Here is a 23,896-nt window from a genome sequence, read left to right as displayed (position 1 = left end):
AAATCAGTAGCATTTCTATATGCCAACAGTGAATAATGCGAAAAATACATTTAAAAAGTAATCCCATTTATAACAGCCACACATAAAATTAAATACCTAGGAATTAACCAAAGTGAGAGATCTTTATAATGAAAACTATAAAACACTGATAAAGGAAATTGAAGAGGATACCAAAAAAATGGAAAAACATTCCATGTTTATGGATTGTAAGAATCAATATTGTTAAAATGTCCGTTTACCCAAAGCAATCTACAGATTCAATGCAATCCCTATCAAAATACCAAGGATATTCTTCACAGAAATACAAAAAACAATCCTAAAATTGATATGGAACCCCAAAAGACACAGAATAGCCAAAGCTATCCTAAGCAAAAAGAACAAAACTGGAAGAATCACATTACCAGACTTCAAATTATACTACAGAGCTATAGTAACCAAAACAGCATGGTACTGGCATAAATACATACACACAGAGCAACAGAACAGGAGGGAGAACCCAGAAACAAATCCACACACCTAGAGTGAACTCATTTTCGACAAAGGTGCGAAGAATACACACTGGGGAAAAGACAGTTTCTTCAATAAATGCTACTGGGAACTGGATATCCATATGCAAAAGAATGAAACTGGATCTTTATCTCTTGCCAAATACAAAAACCAAATCAAAATGGATTAAAGACTTAAATCGAAGACCTTAAATCAGGAAACTACTACAAGAAAATATTGTGGAAAATCTCCAGGACACTGGTCCGGGCAAAAATTTCTTGAGCAATACCCCACAAGCACTGGCAAGCAAAGCAAAAATGGACAAATGGGATCACGTCAAATTAAAAAGCTTCGACACAGCAAAGGATACAATCAACAAAGTGGATACAACGCAAAGAATGGGAGAAAATATTTGCAAACTACCCATCTGTCAAGAGATTAATATAACCAGAATATATAAGGAGCTCAAACTCTACACGAAAAAAAGTCTAATAATCCAATCAAAAAATGCACGAAAGATTTGAATAGACAGTTCTCAAAACAAGACATATGAATGGCGAACAGGCATATAAAAAGGTGTTTATATGAAAAAGTGATCCTCAGAGAAATGCAAATCAAAACTACAATGAGATATCATCTCACTCCAGTTAAAATGGCTTATGTCAAAAAGGCAGGCAATAACAAAAGCTGGAGAGGACGTGGAGAAAAGGGAACCTTTGTATACTGTTGATGGGAATGTAAATTAGTACAACCACTATGGAGAACGGTTTGGAGGTTCCTCAAAAAACTAAAAATTGAGCTACCATATGCCATGCAGCAATCCCACTGCTGGGAATATACCCAAAAGAAAGGAAATCAGTGTATCGAAGGGATAGCTGCACTCCAATATCTGTAGCAGCACTGTTTCAATAGCTAAGATTTGGAAGCAACCTAAGTGTCCCTCAACAGATGAATGGATTTTTAAAATGTGGCACAACTTTGGGAGGCCGAGGCAGGTGATCACCGGAGATCAGGGGTTCGAGACCAGCCTGGCCAGTATGGTGAAACCCCGTCTCTACTAAAAATACAAAAATTAGCCCCGTGTGGAGGCACATGCCTGTAATCCCAGTGACTCGGGAGGCTGAGGCACAAGAATCGCCTGAACCCTGTAGGCAGAGGTTGCAGTGAGCCGAGATCACACCAGTGCACAGAGTGAGACTCTGCCAAAAAAAAAAAAAAAAAAAAAAAGTGGTACATATACACAATGGAGTACTATTCAGCCACAAAAAAAGAATGAAATCCAGTCATTTGTAACATGGATGGAATTGGAGATCATTATGTTAAGTGAAATCAGCCAGGCACAGAAAGATAAACACCACGTCTTCTCACTTATTTGTGGGATCTATTATAAAAATCAAACAAGCCGGCCACAGTGGCTCACGCCTGTAATCCCAAAACTTTGGGAGGCCAAGGCGGGTGGATAACGAGGTCCGGAGATCGACAACATCCTGGCTAACACGGTGAAACCCCGTCTCTACTAAAAGTACAAAAAAAAGCCGGGCGTGGTGGCGGGTGCGTGTAGTCCCAGCTACTCGGGAGGCTGAGGCAGGAGAATGGCTTGAACCCGGGAGGCGGAGCTTGCAGTGAGCCGAGATCGTGCCACTGGACTCCAGCCTGGGCGACAGAGCGAGACTCCATCTCAAAAAAAAAAAGAAAGAAAATCAAACAATTGAACTCATGGACTTAGAGAGTAGGGTGGTTATTAGAAGCTGGGAAAGGTAGTGGGAGCCTGAGAGAAAGGAGAGGACAATTAATGGGTGGAAAAAAAAAAAAACAAAACAGAACTGTACATTTTAAAATAACTTATAGAGTGTAACTGGATTGTCTGCAACTCAGATGCTTGAGGGGATATCCCTTTCTTCACGATGTGCTTATTTCACGTTGCATGCCTGCATCAAAACATCTCGTGTACTCCATAAATATATACACCTACTATGTACCCACAAAAATTAGAAATAAAAAATTATAATACTTTTAATAGCTATTGATTATATACATTTCAGATACATGAAGAAAATGACACACAAATAAGTGGTCAAATCTTTTCAAGAATACAAAGTCAAGGACGGGCAGTGCCGACCTGAAACTGCTAAAAAGACAGGTCACCCAGGGAAGTTTCCAAAGAGGAGCCTCAACCCAAGAGTTCCTGCAGGGTGTCTGTGCTCAGGAGAGATACTGGAAGGAGAGTCATAAGGATTTACACAACAATTCCAGGTGGGTATTCTTTGCCTTCCTCGCATGTAAAATAGCCGCAAACAAAAAATAAATCCATTAAAACGAGTCATCCCTGGTTCTTTGGAAAAATGAGAAACACGGCGTCCGTGTGAAATGCACCAGAGGCCAAACAATTGACAACGACGCTGTGAACTGGAGAGGGGGCGTTAGACTTTGGGAATGCGGGAAGGGATCCGCAAACTTAGGAATTTACTGCCAGCCCCAGGAAGAGGTAGTCTGGAGACAGGATTATGGATTTGACACCCTGCTTTCCATACATTTGGAAACCTCAAGGAAAGATGGGTGACCTTTATGGAGAAAGGAGGGACTGAGGACCATACAGACCACTGCTCCTCCCACGCACGAACCCCACACACGAGTCGGATTCCTCCCCATGACCCTCCCGGAGCTCCAGCGCAATCCGGGGAGACACGGGGCTGCGGGCGTGCAGCTGCCCAGAGAAGGCGCCGAGGCTGAGGCCGGGGCCGCAGGCGTCGCTCAGGAACGGGACAGGATGCCCGGGGTCCCGGATGCCAGCCCAGCCCCACTCTGCGGCCGAGGGCACCGAGGGCCCAGCTGCGCCAGACGGACCCGGGTCCCAGACCCCAAAGTGGCCAAGGGGAGCCCCGGGTCCTGCCACAGCCGGTTCCGGCCGGTTCCAACCTGTCCCTCCTCAGGTCTCGGGACACCGGCCCCGCACACTCACCATTTTCCGGCTTCCAGGTATCTGGTCGTCCTCCCTCATCTCCTGTATGCAGCATTGCTCACAACGCACGTAGCAGGAGCTATTACGGTCCGGCGATAGTCGAGGTGCCCAGCAACCGCGCTGCGTAACGGCGTACGACGCCCACCTCTTTTATGCCGCGTTGCCCCACCCACCTTCCACGTGGCGCCTCTGATTGGACAGTTCACGAATCCCCGCCCTCTTCACATGGAGTGACAGAGCTGCGAAAGGTCATGTCGCTGGGGCAACCCTGCTTCAGTCCTGGCGGAAGCCAGTCCCAGCGAGGGGCTGTTGAGTAGAAGCCGAACTTGTTCCCAGCCTCTCGATGGACTCTGGCATCCTGTCGCAGCTGTTTCTGAACGCGGGGACACAAGTGTACGCGGCGAATTCCAGCCTCAGTTGCCAGATGTAGTGACCCTTTAAGGAACAAGTCCACAGCAAGAGGGTCACCCAGGCAAGTCCAGATTGGAACAAGAGGGTCTGACGCCTCCGGGGGCGAGGGACTTGGCCTGAGTCCAGAGGGCACTCGTGGAACTGTGAGCCCCGTTCACAAACACAGACACTTAAAAGTGACTTCACCGTGTGTAATAAGAGTCTAGCTCCATTCTGATATTGACGGCTAACGGCATTGAGACCTCCACCCATCCCTTCCCCAATCCCCACACATTTACTTTAAATAAAGAATCCCTTGGCCTCCAGACCTTTTACACACAATTTCTTTGAACCCCACATCCCTAGCATGGATGCAAGGACGCTTATCAGACTAACCACAGCTGTGAGATATGTTCAATTAAACTCTGAAGTGCACATTTCACACTAAAGGAAAATTTATTTTAAATAGGTTACAGATTGTGTTCGCAGAGAACTTTGAAATGTAAACGACTATGATATACCTAAGGTAATTGAATTCCTATTTTCACTGATACAAAAATGAACAATAAAAAGTGATGTAAATTAGGGTATATCTGGAAACTCTTAGTATGCTTAACAGATTAGATCAAAAATCTGAAGTCATATGTATTTATTTGAAAAGCTATATAGAATAAAACACACTACACAATGCATCCCTTTTAAGTGTACAATTCAGTAAAGTATATTCAAAGATGCAAACAGATAATCACCACAGTCAATTATAGAACATTTTCTTTTCTTTTTTTTTTTTTTTTGAGATGGAGTCTCACTCTGTCGCCCAGGCTGGAGTGCAGAATGCAATGGCGCGATCTCGGGTCACTACAACTTCCGATTCCCGGGTTCAAGCGATTCTCCTGCCTCAGCCTCCAGAGTAGCTGGGATTACAGGCACGCGCCACCATGCCCGGCTGATTTTTGTATTTTTAGTGGAGACGGGGTTTCACCATGTTGGCCAGGCTGGTCTTGAACTCCTGACCTCAAGTGATCCACCTGCCTCAGTCTCCCAAAGTGCTGGGATTACAGGCATGAGCCACTGCACCTGGCCTAGAACATTTTTTTTTTTTTTTTTTTTTTTTGAGACGGAGTCTCGCTCTGTCGCCCAGGCTGGAGTGCAGTGGCGCCATCTCGGCTTACTGCACGCCCCGTCTCCCGGGTTCACGCCACTCTCCTGCCTCAGCTTCCCGAGTTCCCGAGTAGCTGGGACTACAGGGCCTGCCACCACGCCCAGCTAATTTTTTGTATTTTTAGTAGAGACAGGTTTCACCGTGTTAGCCAGGATGGTCTCGATCTCCTGACCTCGTGATCCGCCCGCCTCAGCTTCCCAAAGTGCTAGGATTACAGGCATGAGCCACCGCACCCGGCCTAGAACATTTTCATTACCTCAAAAAAGAAACTCCTGGCAGGGCACGGTGGCTCATGCCTGTAATCCCAGCGTTTTGGGAGGCCAAGGCAGGAGGATAGCTTGAGACCAGAAGTTCATGACCAGCCCTGACAAAAGAGCAAAACACTATCTCTAAAAAAAAAAAAAAAAATTAATTGGGCATGGTGGTGCACACCTGTGTTCTCAGCTACTCAGGAGGCTGAGATGGGAGGATTTCTTGAATCCAGAAGTTTGAGAGTGCAGTGAGCCTTGACAGCCTGGGCTACAGAGCAAAACCCCATCTCTTAAAAAAGAAAAAATTAAAAAACACAAAAACGCAAAGCGGCTGCTCTATTTTCCATTCTCACCAGAAGTGTATGAGGGTTCCAAGTTCTCCATATCCTTGACATGTTATTATTTTTCATTCTACCATCCTAGCGGGTTTGAAGTGGTATTTCCTTGCCTTTTTGCCTTTTTGTTTAGCATTTACTTAATGATGTCCAGCATCTTTTCAGGTCCCCTTGCTCAGTTGTTTATCTTCCTTAGAAAAATGTATATTCAGCTGGGTGCTGTGGCTCACACCTGTAATCCCAGCACTTTGGAAGGCCGAGGTGGGCCGATCCCAAGCTACTCCAGAGCTACTCCAGAGCAAGACCATGTCCCCTCCGCCTCCAGAAAAAAAGCTGTAAAACAGGCTCTGGCAGATCCTTCAGGAAGTATTCTGAAAGGTTTTTGTCTGTTTTCCGGGTTTTTTTTGAGATGAAGTCTCGCACTGTCGCTGGAGGCTGTGGCAGGAGAATCACTTGAACCAGGGAAGTGGAGGTTGCAGTGAGCCAAGATCGCACCACTGCACTCCAGCCTGGGCGACAGAGCGAGACTGTGTCTCAAAAAAGAAAAAAAAAAAGAATTACTAGGGCCGGGCACGGTCGCTCATGCCTGTAATCCCAGCACTTTGGGAGGCCGAGGCGGGTGGATCACGAGGTCAGGAGATCGAGATCATCCTGGCTAACACGGTGAAACCCCGTCTCTACTAAAAATACAAAAAATTAGCTGGGTATAGTGGTGGGTGCCTGTAGTCCCAGCTACTGGGGAGGCTGAGGCAGGAGAATGGCGTGAACCCGGGAGGCGGAGCTTGCAGTGAGCTGAGATTGCGCCACTGCACTCCAGCCTGGGTGACAGAGCAAGACTCCGTCTCAAAAAAAAAAAAAAGAATTACCAAGGGTAGAATTAAGTTCACCTTAATCCCTGCAAAATGCTGGGATTACAAGCATGAGCCACTGTGCCCTGCCAGGAGTTTCTTTTTTGAGGTAATGAAAATACATTTGATGTATTCACTACATCAAATACACAGAAATTTTTTGCTTCCTTAAATAGGAATCAAGCAACCTAAAAGCAGCATAAGTCCTGCAATAAATTCTTTTAAATACCCTCTTATTGATACACCTTACAGTCATTACTGGTTTGTGGTGGTATTATTTTTTTATTTTTTGAGACAGTCTCACTCTGTTGCCCAGGCTGGAGTGCAGTGGTGTGCTTGGCTCACTGCAACCTCCACTCCCAAGTAGCTGGGATTACAGATGTGCACCACCACGCCAGGCTAATTTTTTTATTTTTAGTAGAGACAGGGTGTCGCTATGTTGTCCAGGCTGGTCTCCAATTCCTGGCCTCAAGTGATCTGCCCGCATTGGCCTCCCAAAATGCTGGGATTACAGGGTGAGCCACCGCGCCCAGCCTGTGGTAGTATTTATTACCACAATTTATTACACCCTGTTTGACAACAGGGACGTCCCTGATAGTCCTTGGAAAGAAATCACTCACAACATGATTTGACTTTTGGTATTATGCATATGAAAAACTACTATCATCATAAAAGCTATAATCAAATAAGCATGAAAACTAAAATTTATGAGGAAAAAAAGGCCTGAAGTTGTAAGCTCACAGTAATATTGACTCACAATGTTGGACAAATAGCTTAATTATAAAGTTTATCTGATCCATGATTGGAATGGGATATTTTAATATATGTTCTCAATAAATACAAAACTCACTAGACAGTATGCAAGTTGCTTGCATACTGTTAATATTTCTAAGAAATGTGTAGAGAAGTTTTGTTTGAGCAAGACATGTATATTGTTTGTAATCATATGTAATCAAACATAATTCAAAATAAACTGAGGGACTGCATTCCGCTATGAATAACAGGAAACACCCGCAATGTTTCTGTAATGAATAAGGTGCTTATTCTCACATGAAAGAACGGGGTGAGTGCATCTCTGCATAATGCAGCAGAGGAACAAGCTCCATGTAGGGTTTTTCATTTTATTTTTGGATAGTGCCATTGTAGCTCTCAACCTGCATCAGTAACACTCACTATCCCTATGGACAAAAATGTTTATGTACAAACTGGACTGTACAGGAACCAAGTCAGATCATCAGACTATTCCCAACAATGACAATATGAACTGATTACTTGGCAGATATATTAGGGCTTTCAGGAATATACAAATGGCAGCTGAATCTTTGATATGAAGCTTTTAAGAACATCTATGGAAATCTATAACTTTGAGAACATGGAAGTGAAGTAGCTAGTGGTGGATTAGAGGACACTCTTTTTTTTTTTTTTTTCTTACTCTGTACTCTGTCACCCAGGCTGGAGTACAGTGGCATGATCTTGGCTTACTGCAACCTTCACCTCCCTGGCTCAAGCGATTCTCCTGCCTCAGCTGGGACTATAAGCATGCGACACCACACCCAGGCTAATTTTTGTATTTTTAGTAGAGATGGGGTTTCACCATGTTGACCACGCTGGTCTTGAACTCCTGACCTCAGGTGATCTACCCGCCTTGGCCTCCCAAAGTGCTAGAATTACAGGTGTGAGCCACCACACCCGATTGAGGATACTCTTGATTGGCAGGGCAAAGAATCAGGAAAATGGGCTAGATGACCATGTCCAAACAACCCATATGAATCTGTCTCTCCGTTATGATGCCTCCAAAATCTGACTAATGCCTTCTTCACTTCTGCATTCTAACCTTCTGGGAATTTAGGCTATTGATGCAGTGTATGTGTAACCATGAAAGAAAGAAATTCTGGGCCAGGCACAGTGGCTTATGCCTGTAATCTTAGTGCTTTAAGAGGCTGAGGCTAGAGGGTGACTTGAGGCCAGGAGTTTGAGACCAGTCTGGGCAACATAGCAAGACACCATCTCTACAAAAAAAAAAGATGAAAAACCAAAAGTAAAAACATTAGCTGGGCTTGGTGGCACATACCTATAGTTCCAGCCATTTGGCAGGCTGAGGTCGGAAAGCCACCTGAGCTCGAGAGTTTGAGGTTACAGTGAACCACAGTTGTGCCACTGCACTCCAGCCCGAGTGACAGAGTGAGACCCTATTTCAGAAAGAAAGAAAAAAAGAAAGAAATGAAGTCTGAACAGTTTAGTTCCCATTACCCAGACTGACATGACACAATCCATGAAACGCATCTCCCATTTTAGATTTTATTATTCTATCATAGCTGTCTCCTTATCCCAAAATCAATATACAAAGAGCAGCCAGAATAAATAACAAGGAGTAAAGAACAACAGGTTAAAATAATAATTCACGAGACTACAGTCTATGATAAACTTTACATATTTAGAATTAATAACAACTCTTTAATAGGAAGGAAAATAAAATTCTTTGAGCCAAGAAAAAAAAAATGGGCTAGGTGTGATGGCTCACACATGTAATCCTAGACTTTAGGAGGCTGAGGCGGGTGGATCACTTGAGGTCAGGAGTTCTACCAGCCTGGCCAACATGGTGAAACCCCATCTCTACTAAAAATATAAAAAATTAGCCAGGTGTGGTGGCACATGCCTGTAGTCCCAGCTTCTTAGGAGGCTAAGGTGGGAGAATCACTTGAATCCAGAAGGCAGAGGTTGCAATGAGCCGAGATCGCACTCCAGCTTGGGCAACAGAGCACAGAGCGAGACCCTGTCTCAAAAAGAAAAAAGAAGAAAGAAAAAAGAAAAAAAAAAAGGAGTTGTTCCAATAAATATGATGGAATATATATAATGTGGAAAGGGAATCAAGAACCTGCTAAATGAAGCAAGTAGGTTCATACCAACATTTATTAAGACTTATTTTTCAGTGGTCCTCAATCACAGAACAATTAAGCAACCATATACAATTTAACATACCTGAATATGAGAAACACATTTAAATTCATCATTGGATTAAACACATTTCAAAATGGAAAGACAAATATTTTATTTAGTGACCTAAAACAACACTACCTATGAAATTCATGCACTATTGCTTTCAGATTACTTACAGGATTATGTCAATTTAACATTTCTTTGTGAGATTAAGCATTTGAAATCCATAGTCAGAGAACTATTTTAAATATAAGCCACTAATTAACAAAATATACATATAGCTTCTACATTTCCATCAGGTTATGTATTTTCTAGAGACTACATGACCCGCTATGCATGAGGCTTTTTGAAGTACTTACATTTGTAGGATTTTGCTATATTAGAAGTTTTCAAATGACTTTTTTTCTGAGATGAGGTCTTGCTATGTTTTGCACACTGGTCTCAAACTCCTGACCTCAAGTGATCCTCCTGCCTCAGCCTCCCAAAGTGCTGGGATTACAGGTGTGAGCCACCACACCCAGCCAGAGCCAAAACATCTGTTCAAATTCAATACCTCAACTAGTGAGGCCCTGCTGGGACTGAAATCCAGCATCTTCTGTTTGCCAGACAAGTACTTTAACCCACAAAGCCACAGAGCCCTCAAATGACTTTAAAAGTATAATGGAAAACCTTCCTTGTGGTTTTCATATTTATAGTGTTTTGATCCAGGGTACGTTCTTACATGTTGTTGAAAGCATGTGGGCTGGCTAAAAACGTTTGGACATTGCTTATATTCAAGAGCTTTCTCTCTTTTGTGTGTTCTTTCATGGCTTCAAGTGGAACTAAAATGACTAAAGGCTCTCCCACACTCTTTACATTTACCAAGGTTCTCTCCACTATGCATTCATGTGTGACAGGGTTGTGTGATGACAAAACCTTTCCTACACTCTTTACCCAGGGTTTCTCTCAAATATGGGTTCCTTTCCAAAAAGCATTTGTTTGGTTTTCTCCATGATGACTTCTTTCATGTATTTGAAAGGAACTAAAATGATTGAAAGCTTTCCCATGTTACTTACATTTATATGGCTTCTCTCTAGAATTATTTCTTTCATGTATTAAAAAAGGCACCAACAGAATTTCATGCTTTCCCACATTACTTACATTCATAGGGCTTCTCTTCAGTGAGTATTTTAATGTATCTGACATGAACCCAGAACATTAAAGGCTTTCCCACATGCATTTATAAGGTGGTCCATCTTCAGCGTGTGTTAACATGTGTCTCTGAAAGCTGGCACGGCAAGAATAGGCTTTCCCACATTCCTTACAATGATAGGGTTTCTGTCCAGTGTGAGTCCTTTCATGTAGTCGAAAGGAACTAGAAGATCTAAAGGCTTTACCACATCGCTTACATTCAAAGGGTTTCTCACCAGTGTGAATCATTTCATGTGTTCGAAAGGAGTTGAGATAACTGAAGGCTTTCCCACATTGCTTACACTCATAGGGTTTCTCTCCAGTATGAGTTCTTTCATGTATTCGAATTGATGTTGAAGAAACGAAAGCTTTACCACAATGTTTACATACGTAAGGTTTCTCTCCAGTGTGAGTTCTTTCATGTATTCGAAATGGACTCAGAGAATGAAAGGGTTTCCCACATACCTTACATTTATAAGGTCCTTCTCCAGTATGCTTTATCATGTGTCTTCGCATACTTGGGATACAACTGAATGCTTCCCCACATTCCTTACATTCATAGGGTTTTTCTCCAGTGTGAGTCCTTTCATGTATTTGAAAGGTACTGGCAGATCTAAAAGCTTTACCACATTGTTTACATACGAAGGGTTTCTCACCAGTGTGAATTCTTTCATGTAGTCGAAGGGAGGGGAGATAACTGAAGGCCTTCCCACACTGCTTGCATTCGTAAGGTTTCTCTCCGGTATGGGTTCTTTCATGTATTCGTAAGGTTGGGGAACAACTGAAGGCTTTACCACATTGCTTACATTTAAAGGGTTTCTCTCCAGTGTGAATTCTTTCATGTACTTGAAATGAACTCAGAGAATGAAAGGGTTTCCCACATACCTTACATTTATAAGGTCCATCTCCAGTGTGCTTTATCATGTGTCTTCGAACACTTGTGATACAAGTGAAGGCTTTTCCACATTCCTTACATTCATAGGGTTTCTCTCCAGTGTGACTTCTTTCATGTGTTCGAAATCTACTGGGATAATCAAAAGCTTTCCCACACACCTTACATTTATATGGTGTATATCCACTGTGTGTGATAATGTGTCTTCTAATTCTTTTGAGAGAAAAGAAGGTTTTTCCACATTCCTTACAATCATAGAGTTTCTCTCCAGTGTGAATTATCTCATGTGTTCGAAAGGAGTGGTGAGAACTGAAGGGTTTCCAACACTGGTTACGTGTATCTGGCTTCTCTCCATATTCCTGATATTTCTTTGGTTCATGTCCACTGTGATCTTTGATGTGTCTATTAAGGGATGACTGACCCATGCTGACTTCTCCATATACAATGCTTTCACAGAGTTTCACTCCAGGAATTTTCTTGCTCAGATTCTGGTTTGCAAACTGGCTAAAAATTCCTCCACGCTGACTACTATCCTTAGTTTGATAGAGTCTTTCTAACATATGACTTCTGTAAAAAATGAGAAGGACGTTACTAAGGATTTGTTAATCGTTTTATATTAACAGCTATTAAACTTGCATTTTCAATATCATCAGGTAAAGCGCAGACTCGATGCCAAGTCTGATTTGAGTATGAATGAATTCAATGCTCTGCAATGAGCTTGACCTCAACTATCACTCAAACGGTGATATTCTTAAATAGAGTTTCTTAATTCTCTTGCCAAATGAACGTTTTTATAAAAACTGAACATCTGTTTACACTGAAGAATATGTATTTGGGGAAAATATTCAAAAAATAAATCAATTTGAAGCTTGGCTTATCAGTTATGTTTGCCTGTTTTTAAAATTTCATGACATGCTAAGATAGTTTCAAGTGAATTTGCTTTCTCTGAGTACAAATTACCTTAGATTTCTCCCTCGGTGTTTGTAGTGATCTTTAATGTTCTGGTCCTTCCATTTTTTCCCTAAAACAGAGACCCAGAAAAATTCTGAATTAGTGCAAAATTATAGAAAAATTATTAGATTCTAGGTTCATGTTACCCTGTGACTATGCCTGTTTTAGCCCCCAGGTATTCTCCCTCCATGATGCAAACCATGGAGCAGCATCACTGCATAAGAAACACTTCTTCTTTAATTGACTAAGTGATGGGAGTATACAGTCCTTACCTACGGAGGCCAGATTCCTCATGGTTTCCCACATCACATCTCTGTAGAGATTCTTCTGGGAAGGATCCAGCAAAGCCCACTCCTCCTGGGTGAAGTTCACATCTACATCCTCAAAAGCCACCGAGTCCTGAAACATCCCACATATGTGGAGAGGAGAATGGGTGAGACAGACAGGGCTGGGGAACTGTACTCAATTCCTAAGAAGTTCACATGTTTCAGGGGTCTCCAAACATTTACTCCACTGTTTGGTCATCATACTCACTTCCTTCACACAGCAACTCTCATACTAGAATTGAACTATCGGGTAGAGCAATAGCAGTGTCTGATCATCTTTCTTGGTGGTGGTTCCAAGGAGTAATACGTGCTGCCTGAGTCACAGCTAATGTCTGCTCGTACAGTGGACCTGTAGAACCTGTCATAACGAAGTCCCACCACCTACTGCGCAAAAGAGTTTATATTAGCAGTCCTGAGACTGCTTACCCTTAAAAAAAGGCTCCTCACTCCTCACAACATTCATCTGAGGTAGGAGACCAACAGGACTTGTATTCTGATCACAACCCTACTGGCCAAAACAAGATCTGGCACAGGCAGGATAAAGTAAAGAAAGGGGCCAAAACCAGCAGATGACAAGAACGGCAATCTCTACATGCTTTCACTGCTCATTAGCATAAAACACTCCCACCAATGCTATGACAGCTTACAAATGCCATGGCAATGACCTGAAAGTTATCACTCCTTCCTTAGAAAGTTTTAAATAACCCACCACTTAATTTGCATATAATTGAAAGTGGGTATCAATATAGTTGCCAAGAGCCCATATGTTGCTGACTCTGGGTGTACTGCCTATGAGTTAGCACTGATCCACAAAGACCAGTACTGTTAAATAAAACACTGCCATCTAACACCACTGGCCTGCCCTTGAATTCTTCCCTGGGCAAAGCCAGAAACCATCCTGGGATAAGCCCCAATTTTAGGGCGCATCTGTCCTGCATCACATCCATTCCTGGTATCTGGGAAATGGATTTGGGGAAGGAGCCCAATGACCTATGTAAGAGTAGCTTGGTGCCTAAACTCTTTATGGAAAAAATATGAAAATTTCTGGTCTCCCACCTTCTGAGAGTTTGGGAATTTGTTACACGCACAACACATAGTGCCCACCTGATGAGCCCCCAGAAACACTCCAGGAAGCATTTCACATGTGTTCTCACAATTGGTTACTAGGAAAATTAAGCCCATCTTCTGCTATTATACTAAGAGAGAATACTGGCAAGCTCGTACCTATCCTGTAGATCAAATATAATTAAGTACTAAATGAGACTAATGAAGGATTTTTTACCTTTTTTCTTTTTTTTTTTTTTTTTGAGACAGAGTCTTGCTCTTTTGCCCAGGCTGGAGTGCAGTGGCACGATCTCGGCTCACTGCAAGCTCTGCCTCCCAGGTTCACGCCATTCTCCTGCCTCAGCCTCCCGAGTAGCTGGGACTACAGGCGCCTGCCACCACGCCTGGCTAATTTTTTGTATTTTTTAGTACAGACAGGGTTTCACCGTGTTAGCCAGGATGGTCTCAATCTCCTGACCTCGTGATCCGCCTGCCTCGGCCTCCCAAAGTGCTGGGATTACAGGTGTGAGCCACCACGCCCAGTCCTTTTTTTTCTTTTGGATGGAGTCTTGCTCTGTCGCCCAGGCTGGAGTGCAGTGGCAGGGTCTTGGGTAACTGCAACCTCTGCCTCCCAGGCTCAAGCGATCATCTCGCCTCAATCTCCCGAGGAAGTGGGAGTACAGGCACGTGCCACCACGCCCAGCTAATTTTCGTATTTTTAATACAGATGAGGTTTCACCATGTTGGCCAGGCTGGTCCCAAACTCCTGACCTCAAGTATCTGCCAGCCTTGGCCTCCCAAAGTGCTGGGATTACAGGCGTGAGCCACCACACCCAGCTTGGTGAATCTTCACTAAATTGGTGAAAATAAATTGGTGAATTCACCAATTTATCTAACTACTTTCTCATCAAAATGTATCAGTGGCCGGGTGAAGTGGCTCACACCTGTAATTCCATCACGTTGGGAGGCTTAGGCAGAAGGATTGTTTGAGCCCAGGAGTTCAAGATCAGTTTGGGCAACGCAGTGAGAACCTCTGTCTCCGCAAAAAAATTTTAAAAATTAGCCAGCAGTGGTGGTGCATGCCTGTAGTCCGAGCTACTCAGGAGGCTGAGGTGAGAGGACTGCTTGAGACCAGGAGTATGAGAATGCAGCAAGCTATGATGGGTGCCACTGCACTCCAACTTGGGCAAAAGAGAAAGACCCTGTCTCAAGATAGATTAGATAGATAGATTAGATAGATAGATAGATAGATAGATAGATAGATAGATTAGATAGATAGATAGATGATAGATAGATAGATAGATAGACAGATAGATTCAGTTATGTGAAGCCATAATGAAGAGTGATTCTCCCTATTTCTCTGAGCTTTTTCTCCCTGTAGCCTTCTCAAGGCTAAACTCTAGGATTCTATTTGAAATCACAAAAAAGGAGCTGGGAGCGGTGGCTCACGCCTAAAATCCCAGCACTTTGGGCGGCCAAGGTAGGAGGATCACTTGAGCTCAGAAGTTTGAGACCAGCCTGGGCAACATGGTGAAACCCTATCTCCACAAAAAATTAGCCAGTTGTGTAGCCTGCACCTATGGTCCTAGCTACTCAGGAGGCTGAGGTGGGAGGATTGCTTGAACCGGGGAGGTGGAGGTTGCAGTGAACCATGATTGTGCCACTGAACTCCAGCCCGGAGCCAGACTGTGTCTCAAACAAACAAACCAAAAAAAACCAAAACAACAACAACAACAACAAAAATCACAAAAAAGAACAGACCTAAGAAACTTACTGCATATATGTTCTGGGGGGAAAAATTAAATACAAATTTTTAACAAATATAAGGGTAGATATTTATTTTTCTGAGATCCACCTCTCATCTCTTTGGAAATATTTTAGCCTATCTTTCAAGCTTTAATGGTAAAATACATTTTACATGATGAAGTAAGTAAACAAATCTTCTTAAGGTGACAAAATCAGGGAAGGCCACTGCTAACCTGGAACACAGAGAAATCTGACTTAACTGCCCAGTCAGGTCATCCTATCACATGGGACATCCCCCCAACCTCCATCCTGTCACTAAAGTGCTGCTCACCGACCCTTCCCAGAGACAGTGGACTGTGCCCCAACCCCCATGCTTAAGTGCATTTTGCTTTTCAAGTTCTTGCATAACCTGGCAGAGGTGGGTTTTCCTTGTCTTTTGGGATCATTTTTCTCCCTTCAAGTACTCTGAGAGAATCCAGAGGGCAAGAATCATTTTCTGTCTTTCCCCTCAATACCGCCATCCAATTAGCTGACCACTAACATGTCTCCAAAGAATGAAAAGTGGGGCTGGAGAAAAACAAGCTGAGTGTCCCAAGGGGTGAGCTTTTCAGAGCAAGAATAAACCATGTCACTGCTTCTAGGTCCAAGGCGTCCAGCGGCTCCCCTGAGGGGCCACATGAGCTGATACTCACTAGACCCTCCAAGAGACATGGAAGCTATGGGCTTCTTGGGGCAGCCCCAGTCAGTTCTGAACCCCAGGACCAGGAAAAGAGAGGACAGGCTGAGGAAAACCAACCCTGCAAAGTTTCCAAAGGGGAACCTCAACGCAAAGGCATTCTGATAAGGGTTTGCACTTACGGAAGATAAAGGTGAGACACAAAGCTTTTTCACAATGGAGTTTCAGGTGGTTATTCTCTGCTTACGTCTCAGGCGAAAAGGTCACAAACATAGAAGAAATCTTTATAAAACAGTCATCCACCGCTTTCTGCAAAAATGATAAACTTAAAATATGACATCTTTCTCTAATGGAGAACGAAGGACAAATAGTCAGCTGGGCGTGGTGGCTCATGCCTGTAATTCCAGCAATTTGGGAGGCCGAGGTGGGTAGATCACTTGAGGTCAGGAGTTCGAGACCAGCCTGGCCAACACGGTGAGACCCCATCTCTACTAAAAAATACAAAAAAATGGCCGGACGCAGTGGATCATGCCTGTAATCCCAGTACTTTGGAAGGCAGAGACAGGTGGATCGCGAGGTCAGGAGATCGAAACCATCCTGGCTAACACAGTGAAACCCTGTCTCTACTAAAAATACAAAAAAATTAGCCGGGCATAGTGGCGGGTGCCTGTAGTCCCAGCTACTCGGGAAGCTGAAGCCGGAGAATGGCATGAACCCGGGAGGCGGAGCTTGCAGTGAGCCAAGATCGCACCACTGCCCTCCAGCCTGGGCGACTCAGTGAGGTTCCATCTCCAAAAAAAAAAAAAAAAAAAAATTAGCTGGGCCTGGTGGAAGGCACCTGTAATCCCAGCTACTCAGGACGCTGAGGCAGGAAAATCGCTTGAACCCAGGAGGCGGACTTTGCAGTGAGCGGACATTGTGCCACTGTATTCCAGCCTCGGCGACAGAGTGAGACTTCATCAAAAACAAAAACAAAACAAAACAAAAAACAAATAGTTGATAACACTGTGCCTTTGAGAACAGAAGTTGGTGTTGGGGACTGCAGAAATTATACCTACAATTCAGCAGTTTGCTGCCAGATCAAGGAGAGTTAGGCTGGGGGTGGATTTGATACTCTGCTTCCCACACATTTGAGCAACTCAGATGAAACAGAATCGGATGCTGATGGCGAGGAGGCCTGGGCCCCTCCAGCCATGTTGGACCCCGGGCCCCTGCACACTTGCCATTTCCCACACTCGCCATTTCCCATCTTCAGGGTCTCCTGGGTCCTCCCTCCGGCTGCCACGGCCAGCACAGAGCAGAGCCAGGGCAGTGGAGCCAGGAGCCAGAAGAAAGGTAATGCAGCCAGCTCAAGAAAAGAAAATTCACCACAAGATCATACAGGGTGGGGTGAGGTTGGGGGCAGACAGGGCTCTGAGGTGTGCCTGATTGGACAATAAGTAGGATGCCATCCTGGCACCCCTAACTGGATATAACTTCAGGCTCCGCCCCCTGTGGCTTAAGGGGCAGAACAGTAAGATGTTTCAACAGGGATCCAACATGGTTCTAGCACACACTGTATGCAGTGGTGTGCCTTCCTCCAGGTTCCAGATACCCATGTCCAAAGTCAGGATCACATATTACACGCATTAAAACTTTTAACCAATGCAAAAATGACAATAAGCCATACCTGTATCTTTACGGGGAATCATTATTGTTAACCTCAAAAAGGCAGGACTGTCTACATTGCTATGCACTATCTACATCCACACTTAAGCAGTTCCTGAAATGGTGCTGAAGATGTATTAGAGGTGGAAATATAAATGACCGATGGTGACATTTCTTCACTCACTGATGTTGCCACCCTCCACAGAGAACATATACACACACCCTCAGCTTCCGTATTATCTCACACCATCATTTACTTTCCTTCAAAGTGCTTATTTCCTTCTTATAAACCAGTCTTACTATTTTTTCAACCCCTCTCCTTTCTCACAAAAATATAAGCACCAGGATTTCAAGAATTTATTCACTTTGTGTTCCCATATCAGAGCCTTGAGTGCCTGCATCATCTGTGCTTAATTCTGGATGTTCTGAGTCTACAGTTCTGGCATATGAGGCATATTGAAAAATTAGCATCAAGAGCACATTATCTGAGCAAGACAAGCTTGATTAGAATAGTGATCATGTCTCTGTCCCTTGCTAGGTTTATATTCTGACAACTTTCCTAGAGTCATTAGCCTAATTTGACTAATAAGGGAGACTTTTAAAAATTATCAGTAGTTGGCCGGGCGCAGTGGCTCACGCCTGTAATCCCAGCACTTTGGGAGGCTGAGGCAGGCAGATCACGAGGTCAGGAGATCAAGAACATCCTGGCTAACATGGTGAAACCCCGTCTCTACTAAAATTACAAAAAAATTAGCCAGGCGTGGTGGCAGGCACCTGTAGTCCCAGCTACTCGGGAGGCTAAGGCAGGAGAATGGTGTGAACCCGGGAGGTGGAGCTTGCAGTGAGCCAAGATCGCGCCACTGCACTCCAGCCTGGGCAACAGAGCCAGACTCTGTCTCAAAAAAAAAAAAAAATATATATATCAATAGTTAGAATTTATATATTTCAACTGAGGTATCTTATGGGAAACGATGTCTAATTCATCATAAGAAATACTTCAGTGTTTAGGTAATAAATTTAGCACCACTCCATCTTTTTTACTTCTGGATAAGAACTATCACAATAACCAAGGCCAGAAATAACCTTGCTTCTTCATAGTATACAATCCAGAGAAGCTTCTTGCTTTGAATAGCAATCAATACACCTAAAGCAAGCACACGTCCTATAACAAATTCTTTTGGGCCGGGTGTGGTGGCTCATGCCTGTAATCCCAGCTCTTTGGGAGGCCGAGGCTGGCAGATCACCTGAGGTCAGGAGATCAAGACCACCCTGCCCAACATGGAGGAACTCCGTCTCTATAAAAAATACAAAAATTACCCAGGCATGGTGATCTGTGCCTGTAATCCCAGCTACTCAGGAGGCTGAGGCAGGAGAATTGCTTGAACCTGGAAGGCAGAGGTTGCAGTGAGCCCAGACTGTGCCACTTGCACTCCAGCCTGGGCGACAGAGTGAGACTCCGTCTCAAAAAAAAAAAAAAAGAAAAAAAAAAAGAAATTCTTTTGAGTGCTCTCCTATTGATACACCACACAGTCACATATGGTTTACTATCATATTTATGATGACTTTTTTTTAATACCTTCTTTGACAAGAGCTATGGTCCTGATGATCTTTGGAAAAAGGTTAAAAGCTTGATTTAACTTTTGGTATCATAAGTGAATGAGAAATAATTCTTGTGATAAAAACTGTGACTACATGAGCATGAAAATGAAAATTTATGTGAAAAAAACACACCTAAAATTGTATGCACAGAATATTGATTCACAATTTTTCCTTTTTTTTTTTTTCTTTTTTTTTTGGTGAGACGGAGTCTCCTTCTGTCGCCCAGGCTGGAGTGCAGTGGCGTGATCTCGGCTCACTGCAAGCTCTGCCTCCCGGGTTCACGCCATTCTCCTGCCTCAGCCTCCCGAGGAGCAGGGACTACAGGTGCCCGCCACCACGTCCGGCTAATTTTTGTATTTTTAGTAGAGACAGGGTTTCACCATGTTAGCCAGGATGGTCTTGATCTCCTGACCTCATGATCCACCCGCCTTGGCCTTCCAAAGTGCTGGGATTACAGGCGTGAGCCACCGCTCCTGGCCCGATTCACAATATTTAACAAATAACGCCACAAAATTATAAAGTTTATTATAAAGTTGATCTGATCTATGATTGCAATAGAATATTTTTATATAACTTAGCAGCAAATGAAAAAGACATTAACATTTGTTAGTATACAATGCTGTTTGAAACCAGTTAGTAAACTATTTCTAAGAAACATGTCCAAAAACGTTGCTTGAGGAAATAATACATACTATGTTTGATCACATACAATCAAATCTAACTCAGGGATTCGGCTGTGAATAATAGGAAAGACCCACAATTTCCTGATATGAGGAAGGTGCTTAATCTCACAAAAGAGTTCTGGGTGAAACCAGACACTGCAGAAAGAATACATAAACAAGTTCCCATGTAGCTGTTTTTGACAGCACCATTGTGGATGTGGACGTCAAACTAAAAAGCTTTTTAGCACAGCAAAGGAAACAATTAATGGAGTAGAAAGGCAGGCAACACACGGAGTGGGAGAAAATACTTGCAAACCATATATCTGATAAGGTGTTAAAATCCAAAATATATAAAGAATTCAAACACCTCAATAGCAAGAAAACAACCCAATTTTAAACTTTTATTATTTATTTATTTATTTTTGAGACTGAGTCTCACTCTGACACCCACGTTGGAATGCAGTGGCGCAATCTTGGCTCACTGCAACCTCTGCCTCCCAGACTCAAGCCATCCTCCCACCTCAGCTGGGAGTAGCTGGGACCACAGGTACATGCCACCATGCTCAGCTAATTTTTTGTATATTTGGCAGAGATGAGGTTTTGCCATGTTGCCTAGGCTGGCCTCAAACTCCCAAGATCAGGCAATCCACCTGCCTCAGACTCCCAAAGTGCTGAGATTATAGGCATGAGCCACTGGGCCTGGCCTCCAATTTTTCAAATGGGCAAAGGATCTAAACAGACATTTCTGAAAAGAACACATATAAATGACAAAGACATTCATGAAAAAATGTTTAACATCCCGAATCATTAGGGAAATGCAAACTAAAACCTCAATGAGACATCACACCTACTAGAATGACTGTTACCAAAAAGATTTTTCAAAAGGCTGGGTGCGGTGGTTCATGCCTGTAATCCCAGCATTTTGGGAGGCCAAGACAGGTGGATCACAAGGTCAGGAGTTCAAGACCAGCCTAGCCAACATGGTGAAACCCCATCTCCACTAAAAACACAAAAATTAGCTGGGCATGGTGGCATGTGCCTGTAATCTCAGCTACTCAGGAGGCTGAGGCAGGAGAATTGCTTGAACTGGGACCTGGGAGGTAGAGGTTGTAGTGAGCCGAGATCGCGCCACTGCACTTCAGCCTGGGCTACAGAGCGAGACTCTGCCTCAAAAAAACAACAACAAAAAAAACTTCCATACTCAAGTGGGACATAACCCAGAAAAGCAACACTGTTTTCACATTTGAAAATCAAAATATTAATAGAATCAGTATCAAAAACATTTGACAAAGGTCAATATCCTTTCAATACCTCTTCCACCATGAAAACATTCAGTAAACTGGAAATGGAAGGGAACTTCCTTAACCTGAAATAAGGTATTCATGAAAACCCCACTATAACATCATACTGATGGTGACACTGAATGTTTCCCCCTAAGACCAAATACAAGACAAGGATGTCTGTTTTCGACACAGCTATTTAACACGCTAAAAGATGCTACCAGGGTAATCAGGCAAGAAAATGAAATAAAAGCATTCCAGATTTTAAAGGGCATACAAACACAGCCTCTGTCTCCCCATCAGACATACAAAATCACTCACATTTTGTCACTGCACATATAGGTGGACACACCCAGGCAGACACACAAACCCTCAGAGATAACACCTCAGAGGCATAAACAGGTGCTTGCAGAGACAAACACAGCCCAGGCCTCTCCACTCCTCTCCAGCTTTCTCTCTCTCTCCTTAGGACTAAGCACCATCTGACACACTGCATATTCTACTTATATCTTGTTTCTTGTCTCCCACTCTGCTTCAGGCAGATAGGGTTATTTGTTCAGCTCTGTTTAATGCAGCACCCACTAGGAGATCTGTTACAAAAAAGGAGATTAATACTCATGGAAAGGCTGGGCGCAGTGGCTCATGTCTGTAATCCCAGCACTTTGGGAGGCTGAAACAGGTGGATCACCTGAGGTCAGGAGTTTGAGACCAGCCTGGCCAACATGGTGAAACCCCATCTCTACTAAAAATACAAAAATTAGCTGGGCGTGGTGGCAAGCGCCTGTAATCCCAGCTATTTGGGAGGCTGAAGCAGGAGAATTGCTTGAATCAGGCAGAGGTTGCAGTGAGCCGAGATCCCGCCACTGCAGTCCCATCTGGGCAACAAGAGCGAAACTCCATCTCAAAAAAAAAAAGTACTCACTGAATCAGGAGATCATACACACACAGGGGTTTTACACAAACCTCATCATAGGCCCACATTCACTTGATTTTCAGAGTGAATTCTTTAAAACCCATCCCATGTGGCAGAGGGGTGTCTCTTAACCTCCAGACCAAAGGTAGGTTTATCCAAACGAGCTGAAAATTTAGGCCCAGGCAAACAATTGTACACAGATGTTTACAGCAGCATTATTCATAATTTTCAAAATTTGGAAGCAACTAAGATGCCTTACAGTAGACAAATGGATACATAACACCTACCTCCAAACAATGGAGGTACTAAAAATAAATGAGCTAAAAGGTAATGGAAGAACCTTAAATGCGTATTACTTTTTAAAAAAAATTTCATGATCACATGCCCGCAAATGCTTATTACTAAGTGGAAGAAACAACTTTGAAAAGACTACATACTGTATGATTCAAACTATATAACATTGCAGAAAAGACAGAATCATAAAACAGTACAAAACATCAGTGGCTGCCAGAAGTCAGGGAGAGAGAGGGATAAATAGGTGGATGAGAGGGTTTTTACGACAATGAAACTACTCTGTATTACACCATAATAGAAATGTCACTGTATAGTTGTCAAAATTCATAGAATGTACAACTGCAAGAATAAATTCTAATGTAGGCTAGACTTTGGATGACAATGATGTCTCAAAATAGGTTCAATTGTAACAAATGTACAACTTTGGTGCAGAATGTTGATAGCTGGAGGGGTTGTAACTGAGTGGGAATAGGGGGCATAAGGGAACTCTGTATTATGTGCTCAATTTTGCTGTGAACCTAAAACTACTCTAAAAAAGTAAAGAACAAGGCCGGGCGCGGTGGCTCACACCTGTAATCCCAGAACTTTAGAAGGCTGAGGCAGGCAGATCATCTGAGGTCACGAGTTTGATACCAGCCTGGCCAACATGGTGAAACCCTGTCTCTACTAAAAATACAAAAACTAGCCAGGCATGGTGATGCAGGCCTGTAATCCCAGCTACTCAGGAAGCTGAGTCAAGAGAATCGCTTCAGCCCAGGAGGTGGAGGTTGCAGTGAGCCAATATAGCATCACTGCACTCCAGCCTGGGCAACAAAGCAAGACTCTGTCCCTCCCCCCCCAAAAAAAAAAACCGAAAGAAAACAGAATCTCTCTCTCTGCCCTTCGGCTGACCTCCTTCCACTTGCTCTTTTTTCTCTGCAAGGCAGACCATAGAAACCAAAAATACACTCTAATCTACCCTGCCTTTCTGTCTTGGAGCTAGTCAACATGGCGAAACACTGTCTCTATTAAAAATACAAAAAATTAGCTAGGCGTGGTGGCACACGCCTGTAGTCCCAGCTACTCGGGAGGCTGAGGCAGGAGAACAGCTTGAACCGGGAGGCAGAGGGTGCAGTGAGCTGAGATCACACCATTGTACTCCAGCCTGGGCAACAGAGCAAGATTCCGTCTCAAAAAAAAAAAAAGAAAGCCATCCTGACTAACACGGTGAAACCCTGTCTCTACTAAAAATACAAAAAATTAGCTGGGCGTGTTGGTGGGTGCCTGTAGTCCCAGCTACTCGGGAGGCTGAGGCAGGAGAATGGCGTGAACCCGGGAGGCGGAGCTGC

The 23,896-nt window shown here is 43.5% G+C and overlaps 2 protein-coding genes across 6 annotated transcripts in view; both read right to left on the bottom strand.

Moving 5' to 3' along the window:
• The window catches only part of LOC134738826 (zinc finger protein 709-like), a 43,154-nt gene extending 38,998 nt beyond the window's left edge, over positions 1 to 4,156 (bottom strand). For all 5 annotated transcript variants that reach the window (XR_010124943.1, XR_010124942.1, XM_063657901.1 and 2 more), the window contains exon 1: positions 3,446 to 4,156. Coding sequence is in view for 1 of the 5 variants with exons in the window: in XM_063657903.1 (XP_063513973.1) it covers positions 3,446 to 3,484 (39 nt within the window). In the remaining 4 variants the exon portion in view is untranslated. The remainder of the gene's footprint in view (positions 1 to 3,445) is intronic.
• Positions 4,157 to 9,323: 5,167 nt separating this feature from the next.
• ZNF136 (zinc finger protein 136) overlaps positions 9,324 to 23,896 on the bottom strand; it is a 28,612-nt gene continuing 14,039 nt past the window's right edge. Inside the window, exons 2-4 of the mRNA XM_054464074.2 lie at positions 12,654 to 12,780; positions 12,391 to 12,451; positions 9,324 to 11,997 (exon numbers count right to left, since the gene is read on the bottom strand). Of these exons, the coding sequence (XP_054320049.2) occupies positions 10,566 to 11,997; positions 12,391 to 12,451; positions 12,654 to 12,780 (1,620 nt within the window). The 3' untranslated portion in view covers positions 9,324 to 10,565. The remainder of the gene's footprint in view (positions 11,998 to 12,390; positions 12,452 to 12,653; positions 12,781 to 23,896) is intronic.

Source organism: Pongo pygmaeus, chromosome 20, assembly GCF_028885625.2.
Source record: "Pongo pygmaeus isolate AG05252 chromosome 20, NHGRI_mPonPyg2-v2.0_pri, whole genome shotgun sequence".
Classification (NCBI taxonomy): Eukaryota; Metazoa; Chordata; class Mammalia; order Primates; family Hominidae; genus Pongo; species Pongo pygmaeus.
This window is presented reverse-complemented; position numbering and strand designations above follow the sequence as displayed.